This window comes from Gorilla gorilla, chromosome 11 (genome assembly GCF_029281585.2).
Source record: "Gorilla gorilla gorilla isolate KB3781 chromosome 11, NHGRI_mGorGor1-v2.1_pri, whole genome shotgun sequence".
Classification (NCBI taxonomy): Eukaryota; Metazoa; Chordata; class Mammalia; order Primates; family Hominidae; genus Gorilla; species Gorilla gorilla.
Window position 1 is genome coordinate 62366644 of NC_073235.2, and position 13103 is coordinate 62379746.

Genomic DNA, 13103 nt, shown 5'->3' on the forward strand with positions numbered 1-13103 from the left:
CTCAGGAGGCTGAGGCAGGAGAATGGTGTGAACCCGGGAGGCGGAGCTTGCAGTGAGCAGAGATTGCACGACTGCACTCTAGCCTGGGCGACAGAGTGAGACTACGTCTCAAAAAAAAAAAAAAAAAAAAAAATTAGCCGGGCGTGATGGCATGCATCTGTGGTCTCAGCTACTGGAGAGGCTAGGTGGGAAGATCGCTTGAGCCTGGGAGGTGAAGGTTGTAGTGAGTTGAGATCGCAGCACTGCACTTCACCCTGGGTGGCAGAGTAAGACCCCATTTCAAAAAGAAAAAAATCACTCATACTACCCAAAGATGACTACTATATTTATAGCTTTACTATTTTTTGACTATATATAGAGAGACTATACATATGGGTTTTTAAAAATAAAAAGAAGACTTGTAACTTGTCTTTTCCTTACTGCCTATATGAGACTCTATTTTCATTTCAATAAAGACATAATTTTAATGGTTGTATGATACGTGAATGTATTTATTTTATTTTTTAAATTGGCAGATAAAAGTATATGCATTTATCATATACAACATGATGTTTTGAAGTATATATACATTGTGGACTGACTAAATTTAGCTAATTAACAAATGCATTATCTCACACAGTTATCATTTCTGTGGTGAGAACACTTAACATCTACTTTTAGCATTTTTCAAGAATATAAAATATTAACTATAACCAACTTGTTGTACAATAGATCTCTTGAACTTATTCTTCCTATCTAAATGAAATTTTGTATCCTTTGACCAACATCTCCCCAGTCCCCCACCTCATCTGCCCCAGCTCTTGGAAACCACCATTCTATTCTTTAGCTCTATGAGATCCTTTTTTTTTTTTTTTAAATTCCACATCTCAGTGATATCACGTGGCATTTGTCTTTCTGTGCCTGGCTTCTTTCACTTAACATAATGTCCTCCAGAGTCACCCATGTTGTCACAAACGGCAGGATTTCCTTCCCTTTTATGGCTGAGTAGTACTCCATTGTGTACATGTACCATACTTGCTTCATCCATTCATCTGTTGATGGACACTTAGGTTGATTTCCTATCTTGGCTACTGTGAATAGTGCTGCAGTCACCCTCTGAGTATCTTAAACATTCTCATTTCACTTCCTCTGAATATATGCCCAGTAGTGGGATTGCTGTTCATGTGGTTAGTTCTATTTTTAATTTTTTGAGGGACCTTCATAGTGTTTTCAATAATGGTTGTACTAATTTACATTCCCACCAACAGTGTGCAAAAGTTCCCTCTTCTCCACATCCTTACCAACATGTATCTTTTGTCTTTTTTATAATAATCATTCTGAGAGGTGGGAGGTGATAACTTACTATGGTTTTAAGGTGCATTTCCCTGATGATTAGTGATGTTGAGCATTTTTTCCTATGACTGTTGGCCATCTGTATGTCTTCTTTTGAGAAATGTCTATTCAGTCATTTGGCCATTTTAAAATCAGATTGTTTTCTTGCTATTGAGTTGTTTGAGTTCCTTATCTACAGTCATGCATTGCATAATGGCCTTTCAGTCAACCACAGATGGCCTACATGTATGTTCCTGCCTCCATATGCTTGTGTAGATAGTCTTCCTTGGAAGGCCTATCCTTCCTCCTCTTGGCCAGTGTGAATACTGGCATTCAGATCATGGCTAGAAAGAAATGTTAGCCATCCCTTGAAGATGTGTTCCCACGAGATTATATCTTTACTGTACCTTTTCTATGTTATCATTGTGTTACAAATCCCTATAGTATTCAGTACAGTAACATGTTCAACAGGTTTGTAGCCTAGGAGCAATATAAAGCCTAGATGTGTAGCCTATGTGTGAAGTAGGCTGTACCATCTAGGTTTGTTTAAGTATGTTCTATGATGTTTGCACAAAAACACTGCCTAACTAACAATGCATTTCTCAAAATGTATCCCATTGTTAAGTGATGTACGACTGTATTTTGGATATTAACCTTTAATCAGATGTATAATTTGCAAATATTTTCTCTTATTCTGTAGGTTGTCTCTTCACTCTGTTGATTGTTTCCTTTATTGTGCAGAAGCTTTTTAGTCTGATGTAATCCCATTTGTCTATTTTGGTTTTTGTTGTCTGTGTTTTTGAGTTCGTATCCAAAAAAATCATTGTCCAGACCAATGTCATGGAGCTTTCCCCCTGTGTTTTCTCCTAGTAGTTTCATAGTTTGGGGCCTACCATTTAGGGCTTTAATTCATTTGGAGTTGATTTTTGTATATGGTATGAGATAAGGGTTTAATCTCATTTTTCTGCATGTGGAAATCCAGTTTTCCCACTATCATTTATAGAAGAGACTGTCCTTTTCTCACTGTGTGCTCTTGGTATCTTTGTTGAAAACCAGTTGGCTATAAATATATGGATGTATTTTTGGCCTCTCTATTCTGTTCCGTTGGTCTAAGTGTCTGTTTTTATGCCAGTACCATGCTGTTTTGGTTACTATAGCTTTGAGGTGTATTTTCGAGCTCAGGTAGTGTGATGGCCTCCAGCTTTATTCTTTTTGCTCAAGATTTCTTTGGCTGTTCAGGGTCTTTTGTGGTTCCATATAAATTTTAGGTGTCAATGTATTATTTAACAATCAACTTGTTATTGAAACAAACAGTGTTTCCATACTACCTAAAACAATAACATTTTAACTTACTGGTGTACGATCACTCCATTGCCAGGATCCTTGTAAATCTGGGCTCCTTTTATTCAAACCAATCCACAGCCAATGCTGGCCACTATGTAAAAAGCAAGTGTTAAAAATACAGGACAATGCTTGGCAAAAATATTTAGCACTGACATGTCTAAAGTGCGTCACTAATTGAAAAGCACAGTTTCAAGCAACATAAAGAAATCTTTTGAAATGAAACTAAGCCCTTAATGTGGGGTAGTTACAGAAAAAGTACCATACTTTTAAAACTACATATTAAGCTGTTTTCTTCATATGAAAGGCAAAAACCATTCTACTTTGAATTTTAAGAGGAAAAAAATGGAAATTATTCCAAGACTTTTACTGTAGTGCTTGAATATTAAACAATATTTTCAGATACAGTCAAAGGCAACAATGGCATTTCTTTAAAGTGTTTGTCTATAACACTATCAAATATTCTTCTTTAAAATGCAGAACTATTTGGCTAAATTTTTGTTAAACAATATTTGAAACATAGTTGAGTTCCTACTATCCACTAAGTTTAAACAAGCATTTGAGTATTGCCTATGTGCCAAAGAAATATACCAGAAAAATATATTAAGCAATAATTTAAGTGATTATACTTATCACCTATAAGTATTATACTTTTATGTAAAAGGCATTGAGCTAGGTGCAATGATGACACAGAGAAGTATAAGACCTACATCTACCCTCAAATGTAATATGAAATAGAGAGATAAGATATATATGAACAAAAAAGTAAAGACCATTTATGAAAGCTATCAAATGAGTTATATACATTTTAGGTGACACAAAAGTTCAGAGAAAGGAGAGGTCACTGCGGACTGCAGAAAATGAAGAAAGACTTTGGGAGGTTGGTAGGACAAAAGATATTCTTCAAGGGATGGCTAACATTTCTTTCTAGTCATGATCTGAATGCCAGTATTCAGATTGGCCAAGAGGAAGAAGGGTAGGCCTTCCAATGAAGACTATCTACACAAGCAATATGGAGGCAGGAACATATGTCTAAGTAATCCTTTCCCCTCAAATACATTTATGCTCTGGCCAGGGATAAATATCCAGCATAAGTAGATGTAATATAAGCATAGAAAATTTTCTCTGCCTCTAACTCCATTTGAAAATATTTTCTAAAATTTATTACACTTTCAGGCGACCAATAATATTCCATATAATTTAACCTTTTGTTGGTACATGGTATGTATGATCAGTACATATGTGTGTATACATATATATAAATGTAATATGCCTGTAAGTGTAATACAGATACATTTTAGAGAAGGGGTAGATTCCAAATCTAAAAACAATGCACACTCTCAAGTTCAGCAGAATATATGGAATATATGGAACATATAGCTACAAGTCTACAGAGAAATATAAGTGCATTTTAATAAAATGTACTAGTGAATCAAAGGCTGAAACAAAGAATTTTAAACTGATTTCTTATTTTTTAATAAATAATTGCTTTTCTTTATTTCTTACCTTTGTTCAACATTCCCTCATATTTTAACAACAATAAGTACTTTTTCATCTTTTCAACCTCAAGGCTTTTGGACTTAATGCAATGGAATATGAATGAGGACTGTCCTGTTTCGGTTTTTATTGTTATATTGTTTTCTTTCATAGAGAAAGATCCACCAATTTGTGGACCTAAGATATATCCAGTGGAGACAATTAAATCCAGTTTAAATTTAGTAGCTACAAGAGGAATTTGCAGTTTATGCCTTCAGCTCATCGGAGCTCTCTTACAGGCTTCCGAGTGTATCATACTGCCCGAGTGCTGGATTTCTAAACCACAGGGTCTAGACAATTGGCATACACAGCACAATTAAAGCCAGACGGCTAAAATAGAGAGGCAGTTAAGTTTTCTTCCTCATATTTACTTGGGGAAATAACTGCATTTCTCCCAAATCTTTGCACATTATATATTTGGGCCTGGGGAATTCGTGTAGAATTTTGTGTTTCCCTAAAGTAAGCATTAGCTATTTTATCTTCTTTACACAATCCACAATACAACCAGGAAGACGATCAAAGATCATTTGTCACCTGCATTGTAGAGGCTCCCACTGGCAGCCTTTTTAGAGGTTCATCCTCAACTTTCTAGGCTCCTCAAGCCCTTACCCAGTCTTCTCTCAGCTAATAGCTCCCCTTCCTTCCACTTAGAAACATCTCTGCTTTCAAGCCCATTTCTGGCTCCTTTGCTGTACCTCAGAGGACAGCTTCCTAGAGAAAAGAGTTTGCTCGATTGTCCAAAATTTCTAATCTCCACTACTTTCTGAAACTGTATTTCAGAAATGTTTCATTTGAACACAGAAATTTACAGATTGAAAAAAGTTTCATTTGAACACAGAAATTTACAGATTTCAGCTTCGTTTTAAAGAACTCACTAGCATGTCATAAATACAGAAAATAATAGCGACATGTATGTATTTTTTTTGTGCGGGATCAGAAGTGGAAAATATTTCCTCAATTGTAACTCATTCCTGGTTTGGCCTAGTTTAGCTGTAGGCAGATAAAGGGAAGAAGAAATTGGATATCACATTAATCATTGCACACTTCCAATGTTGATTTTAGAAAATGTGAAGGAAAAAATTGCACCTGATCATAACTGGGGAATCAAGTCAAACTGAGATTCCCTCTCTCTCTTTATAAGTTCCTGGTACTCCAAGCACTAAGTATATGGTTTTAAAACTATTGGGTTAAGAAGAGATAGCGTAAAAGGTTAATATGTGTAATTGTGTTAAAATTCCTATTCTCAATCAAATTTCCTGCTGCATTTGGTTGCTAAGGAAAACAGTATCTCAGCCATAAGCCCCAATAAATACTATTTGATGAGGGTGCTTATTCTACAAAGCCTTAGATTTATGTCTAAATCCATTCATGCCACATCACAGGGGGTAGTGTACACAGCAGCAATGGCATTGCAAACAAGGCTTTCTTCTCTAATCCTATGGCTATTTTTGCCCTACAATGGCTTTCCCTGTTGGGCTGCCATTAAGAGTTGCAAAGATCTTAGAGCCTTAATGATTTGGTGCACCATGAATCCTTTTCACTGAAATACAAATAGAGATGTGGAACTTAGATTGTGAGAGGTACAGCAGTAATCTGACTTAACTCCTTGGCATGCAATACACAATTTGAGCAATGGATATCTTGCTGAGAAAGGTCAATTCCTGAAATAAAAAGCCAAGGCATTCAAGGAGTATGCTTTAGAATCATTTTCTAATATAAATGGGTTTGCTTCCTTCTTTCCTTTAAGCCATGGTTACAATTTTGGTTTTAGAATATGTTCTCTAAGCACAGTACAGGCAAACAATTTCTTTATTATGGAGAAGTTATTAAGCAAACAAAGCAGTCTGCTTACCATGGCATTGTGTTAACTGCTAGGATCAGAGTACAAATAAAATACAGTTCCTATAAGTGAAGGGATTAAGGAGATTTGTTTTTTCTCTGTGCTGTTCTGTTTTCTAAATTCAATGTGCATTACTTTTATGATTAGAAAAAAATTAAACATAGTACATTCTATGGAAAATAGGTTTTGTAAAAGCTAAATGTGTAGAGATGTAAGTAAACGGAAAGGGTTTACACTAAGGGTTTACTATGTTTATAATCAGGAGCTAGGATTTGAGGTGATTGTTTGCTTCATTACCCATTTTTATATTTTCCAAATTTTATATAATGAACTTGTATTAATTTTTTAAAGAAGGGAGCGCTCAACAAGTGTGATTCAAAACAAAGAAACAAATCATAAAAATTTCCTTTCATGTTTTGTTTCCTAGTGTAATTCGTTCTGTATATGGATGCTCTTAATGGTCATTTCTATCACATATGATATTCCAATGTTTTCTACTTATTGTTTCTCACAAATATCTACAACCTCATTCATTAGTACTTATCCATGGCTCCTCGTTCCAGTTAGAGTTACTAACCTCTTGCTTGGAATCTAGAGCTTATGTCAGCATTTTACTTAAAAATACTTTATCTGGATAGTATGATATTGTGTGTGTCAAGCTTGAAATCTAAGGGCCATTAAGTTGCCCTGCTTGAAACTTACATGTCAGGAAGTTTTGGTGGTGTATTTGAAAGGCCATGCCCCACACATATACACCATGGAATACTATGCAGCCATAAAAAAGGATGAGTTCATGTCCTTTGTAGGGACACGGATGAAGCTGGAAACCATCATTCTGAGCAAACTATCGCAAGGACAGAAAACCAAACACTGCATGTTCTCACTCACAGGTGGGAATTGAACAATGAGAACACTTGGACACAGGGCAGGGAACATCACACACCGGGACCTGTTGTGGGGCGGAGTGATGGGGGAGGGATAGCATTAGGAGAAATACCTAATGTAAATGATGAGCTAATGGGTGCAGCAAACCAACATGGCACATGTATACATACGTAACAAACCAGCATGTTGTGCACACGTACCCTAGAACTTAAAGTATAATAATAAAAAAAAAAAGAAAAAGAAAGGCCATGCTCCAGAGGTGGCCACCATGAGGACTTCCATGATCACCAAAGTCACACTGGAGGCTTTGGTCATGAGCAGAATGAATGTGAGAACTGGCTTAATGTCAGTGAAATCGGAAGCTTGTTCATCAGCATGATGGTAGGATTGGGCTCTCACCGGTGAAATATAAGTTATTTGAGATGCAGGGATTAGCTAAAATATTTAGAGAAACTCTCACACTTCTCAAGAGCGTATTAGAATCTTGTGAGGCTGCAGCCTGTATCTTAGTAGGGCTTGATTCTAAACAACCCCACATCCAGTCGTTGGGTCAGGTGATTGTGATGGCCTGATACTCACTACAATGGGAACAGAATGCTGCCACAGAACGCTGCCACATCTGCTTCAAGTAAATCTGTGCAAGGTGATAGTTAAAACACCAAAAAGGACAGATTGCTGGAATGTTGTCAAGCTTACAAAACACGTTGTATAAAATGTTTTGTGTCTGCTTCAATGAATGTTTGCATAGCAAATGTCTGTATATGTGGAAAATTTTGGTCTGAATTTTGTATTTGTTATAATCTATTCTCAAGGTTGAGGGAATAGCTAACACTCACCTCACAAAGAACCCAAGAGTTAGTATTTAGTATACACAAATTGCCTTGGGTCAGTCTGCAGTGAAATTTTGTATATTAATTTCTAACACTGGACAATGATGTCTAGAATACCTGAGATTCTACGATAGATGCTTAATAAATAAATATTTATGGAACACAGGTATCGTATTTTACATTAGATTCCCAGTACACTGTAGTGAAACTACATTCTCTAATGAGAAAAACACAGCAGAAGCTATATTAGAGCAAATCTGGGCCAGGCACTGTGGCTCACATCTGTGATCCCAGCACCTTGGGAGGCCAAGGAAGGTGAATCGCTTGAGCCCAGGAGTCTGAGATTAGCCTGGGCAACATGGAAAAACCCATTTCTACAAAAAAATATAAACATTAGCTGGGTGTGGTGGCATGTGATTGTAGTCCCAGCTACTTGGGAGGCTGAAGTCGGGGGATTACCTGAGTCTGGGAGGTTGAGGCTGCAGTGAGCTGTAATCATGCCACTGTACCTCAGCTTGAGTGACAAAACAAGACCCTGTCTCAAAAAACAAAACAAAAAGCAAATCTGGAAAATATGGAAATTTTCAAAGAAAACATTTTATTCCTTTATTTTTTACAGACAGCATCTCACTCTGTTGCCCAAGCTGGAGTGCAGTGGCACTATCTTGCCTCACTGTATCCTTGAAATCCTGGGCTCAAGTGATCCTCCTGACTCAGCCTCCTGAGTAACCAGGACTACAGGTGTGTGCCACCATGCCCAGCTAATTCTTTTTTTTTTTCTTAAATAGAGATAGGGTCTCCCTATGCTGCCTAGGCTGGTCTCGAACTCCTGGTTTCAAGCAATCCTCTCACCTCAGGCCCCCAAAGTGCTGGGATTACAGGCATAAGCCACCACACCCAGCCCATAGAAAAGACTTTAAAAATCACTCAAAATCTTACTTCCTAGAGATATAATAGCCATTACCCTTTTTGCTGTATTTTTGCAGTCTAGTTTTAAATGTAAATAGTATATTTTTTACTCTTTGATAATTTGTCTTTTCCTCTGCTTAATATATATAAACATTTACACGTTGTAGTATTGTTTTTATCTTAATGTGCAGGAATTGAATTTCAAACCAAGATTAACAATAGTGATGATATAGAGATACTTACCTTTTTCTGACTTTCAGGGAAATGCACTTAACAATGCTTCATCATTAAGTGTGATATGGCTATTAATCTGAGCTATTCTTCTATTCTAATAAGAATTTACATATTAGTTATATTTACTAAATATAAGTGTATATTTATGTCTTAAACCAGGAATGAATAGTGGATTTTAACTGATGCATTTTCAGTACCTATTAAGATGATCACATGACTTGTGATTATTAACTCAATTGCTATTTGAGTAAATATAAGACAAGCACATAACATAAGCAAGTGAAGTGGGGCCAAGAAGTAATAAATTAGAGACCTGGCAAACTGGAGAGTCAGGCCCCATTTCAGGAGGCCACCAGCTACTCAGCACTAACTTTTATCTGTTGCACAATGAAAATGTTGCTAGTTGCTTTAATTTTTAAAATTAAAAAACTTAAAAATTTTTTAAATTTTTAAGGATTTTTATTAGAATTTCACAATTTTGTAGTATTTTGTGGCCCCTTCCTCCCAGGAAAAGAACATTATAGTCTTAGAGCTGGATAAGTACTAATTGGCAAGCTTTGTTTTAAGTCTCTTTCAAAAGTGCAGAATTGGACTTTATTATTATTGAACAAATTTGCAGACTCGCACTTAATCAAAACTGATAATGGGCTGGGTGTGGTGGCTAATGCCTGTAATCCCAGTACTTTGGGAGGCTGAGGTGGGCAGATCACCTGAGGTCAGAAGTTCGAGACCAGCCTGGCCAACCCCTTCCTCTCTGTGTATATATGTATATATGCATGTATATGTGAGTGTGTGTAGATATAAATACACACACACGCACCTTGTTTTTGTTTTTTGTTTGGTTGTGTTTAATTACTTAAGATCAGACTCCTTCCCTGGCAAACAAGGACATTCCAATTTCATATCCAAATTCCATTTTCTAGCTAATTTGTATGACTCATTTCTCCTTGACCATATCTGTATATTCTGGTCTTAGTTCCTTTGCTTATGTTCTGTTTTTTTTTTTCTGGCTCCTTCTCCTTCTCCTATCTTGCCTTTTGAAATAATACCTACCTTCCAAGAATCAGCCTTCTTTATGACATTTTTCCTGATTATACTCCCAGAAACACTCCCTCCCTCCTCTGAATTCCCAAGGCCCTTCCTTGCCTATGTTCTAGATTTTCTGCCATACATTGCTGTTGGACTTTATTAAACAAAGGGTAGGGAATACATCTCATTCATTTTTAGATTCCTCATAGTGTCTGCACATTAAGAGTGCTTAATGTTCCATGACTGCTAAGCACCAAATGACCTTTTAGATAATAAAACAAGTCCATTTTTTTTCCAACAGGGAGTGAGGGTAAGAACATGTCAATATTGAATATCTAGAGGACATCAAATTCAGCATAGAAATTCTCATTCTAAAAATATTACCTGAACTGGTCCGTTAAAAAGTGAAGAAATTCCTTTATTTCATCCACATGGCTGAAGCTAGAAAGGTGTGCTCCAAGGGCTTGGCAGAATCGTTCAGCTTCTTCCCAGTTCCTCTTTCTTACAATTCTTTCTGCATGGAATACCTTAGCAAAATATAATATTAATTTGTTTTCTGGTATCATCATAAAGTATTTCATAGTGCTAAAGTCAATTACTGTCACATGTGTGGGCCCCTGAAATGAATTCTTAAAGGTGTAGTGAAGGCATAGGTAAATGCACATATCCTGAGACACAGACAGGTCCTGCTGAAAGTGTCAATTCAACTAAAGGCCAGCACAGATGCCAGTCCTTGTGGTCAGATGGATGGCCTTCCTCAGCCAGGCTGGGGAACTATTCCAACAAGATCCACGTTCTCCTGTATTCCTAGGACCTTGAAAGATAAAATGAACCAGGAGGCAAGGCTGTAAAGGATACATATAAATGCTTTGGGAGTAGCCTTTGGCAAAGAAATGTGCTAACAATAGAAATTTCGAATATAAGACACTGTGACCCACACAAAAATAGCACTATTTTCTGACAAGGAACAACCAAAGAGCAGTCTGCACTGGTGTGTGAATATTGACAGAAAGTGGCAAAAGTAAACCTGGAACTTGGGCTGTTTCAAAAGAAGAAGAAAGGAGAAAAAGAAAGAAGAAAGAAGAAAGAAGAAAAAGAGGAGGAGGAGGAGGCAGAGGAGGAAGAAGAGATGATGACACAATGACAGGATGAATTATATTTGTCCCAATTCTTCAGTTCCTTGTAATATAATTAGATGGTCTTGCCACAGCCCCCTGGTGGGTGGAGTATACTTCTTTGAACCTTGGCATGGGGCTTGGCCATGTGACTTACTGTGTTGATGGGATATTAGTGAAGGTAAAGTGAGCAGAGGCCTGAAATGTGCTTATATGGTTGGCTTGCCTTCTTGGGCTCCAGTGATATACCACGAGAACAACAAACCCCTGTGAGCTGTTGCCCTTTCAGCCTGAGCCCTAGAAGGAAGGGCTGGAGCCCAGCACAGCTGACCTGAAGTTGGGAGCAGAGGTCACCATTCAAGCCCAAACTAGATCAGTCAAACTCTAGCTGGCCTGAAGATCTGTGAGAATGTGAGGCTAAATGTTTGTTGTCATAGCTACCGAATTTTGGGGTGGCATCTAGTGGTTTGTTTATGGAACTAGCTGACTGATGCAGACCCAAATATATATATAAATATATATACATATAGTAAATATATATATACACACATATACTTTGTAAATATACATAAACACACATATATTTTGTAAATATACATAGACACATATATTTTGTAAATATACATAGACACGTATGTATTTTGTAAATATATAGACACGTATGTATTTTGTAAATATATAGACACGTATGTATTTTGTAAATACATATAGACACGTATGTATTTTGTAAATACATATAGACACGTATGTATTTTGTAAATACATAGAGACACGTATGTATTTTGTAAATACATAGAGACACGTATGTATTTTGTAAATACATAGAGACACGTATGTATTTTGTAAATACATAGAGACACGTATGTATTTTGTAAATACATAGAGACACGTATGTATTTTGTAAATACATAGAGACACGTATGTATTTTGTAAATACATAGAGACACGTATGTATTTTGTAAATACATAGAGACACGTATGTATTTTGTAAATACATAGAGACACGTATGTATTTTGTAAATACATAGAGACACGTATGTATTTTGTAAATACATAGAGACACGTATGTATTTTGTAAATACATAGAGACACGTATGTATTTTGTAAATACATAGAGACACGTATGTATTTTGTAAATACATAGAGACACGTATGTATTTTGTAAATACATAGAGACACGTATGTATTTTGTAAATACATAGAGACACGTATGTATTTTGTAAATATATAGAGACACGTATGTATTTTGTAAATATATAGAGACACGTATGTATTTTGTAAATATATAAATATATATATATTTTGTAAATATATACATATTTTGTAAATATATACATATTTTGTAAAATATATATATATTTTGTAAAATATATATATATTTTGTAAATATATATATTTTGTAAAATATATATATATTTTGTAAATATATATATTTTGTAAATATATATAAATATATATATTTTGTAAATATATATATATTTTGTAAATATATATATAAATATATATATTTTGTAAATATATATATATTTTGTAAATATATATATAAATATATATATTTTGTAAATATATATATAAATATATATATTTTGTAAATATATATATAAATATATACATTTTGTAAATATATATAAATATATACATTTTGTAAATATATATAAATATATACATTTTGTAAATATACACATTTTGTAAATATATGTAAATATACACATTTTGTAAATATATGTAAATATACACATTTTGTAAATATATGTAAATATACACATTTTGTAAATATATGTAAATATACACATTTTGTAAATATATGTAAATATACACATTTTGTAAATATATGTAAATATACACATTTTGTAAATATATGTAAATATACACATTTTGTAAATATATGTAAATATACATATTTGTAAATATATATATAAATATACATATTTGTAAATATATATATAAATATACATATTTGTAAATATATATAAATATATATATAAATATATATATTTTGTAAATATATATATAAATATATATATTTTGTAAATATATATATAAATATATATATTTTGTAAATATATATAAATA

The 13103-nt window shown here is 34.7% G+C and overlaps 1 protein-coding gene across 2 annotated transcripts in view; it reads right to left on the minus strand.

The window, feature by feature from the left end:
* The window catches only part of LY75 (lymphocyte antigen 75), a 102945-nt gene that overhangs the window by 58713 nt on the left and 31129 nt on the right, over positions 1 to 13103 (minus strand). For both annotated transcript variants that reach the window (XM_004032692.3, XM_055379052.2), the window contains exons 13-14: positions 10300 to 10442; positions 2665 to 2746 (exon numbers count right to left, since the gene is read on the minus strand). In XM_004032692.3, coding sequence (XP_004032740.3) covers positions 2665 to 2746; positions 10300 to 10442 — 225 coding nt within the window. The remainder of the gene's footprint in view (positions 1 to 2664; positions 2747 to 10299; positions 10443 to 13103) is intronic.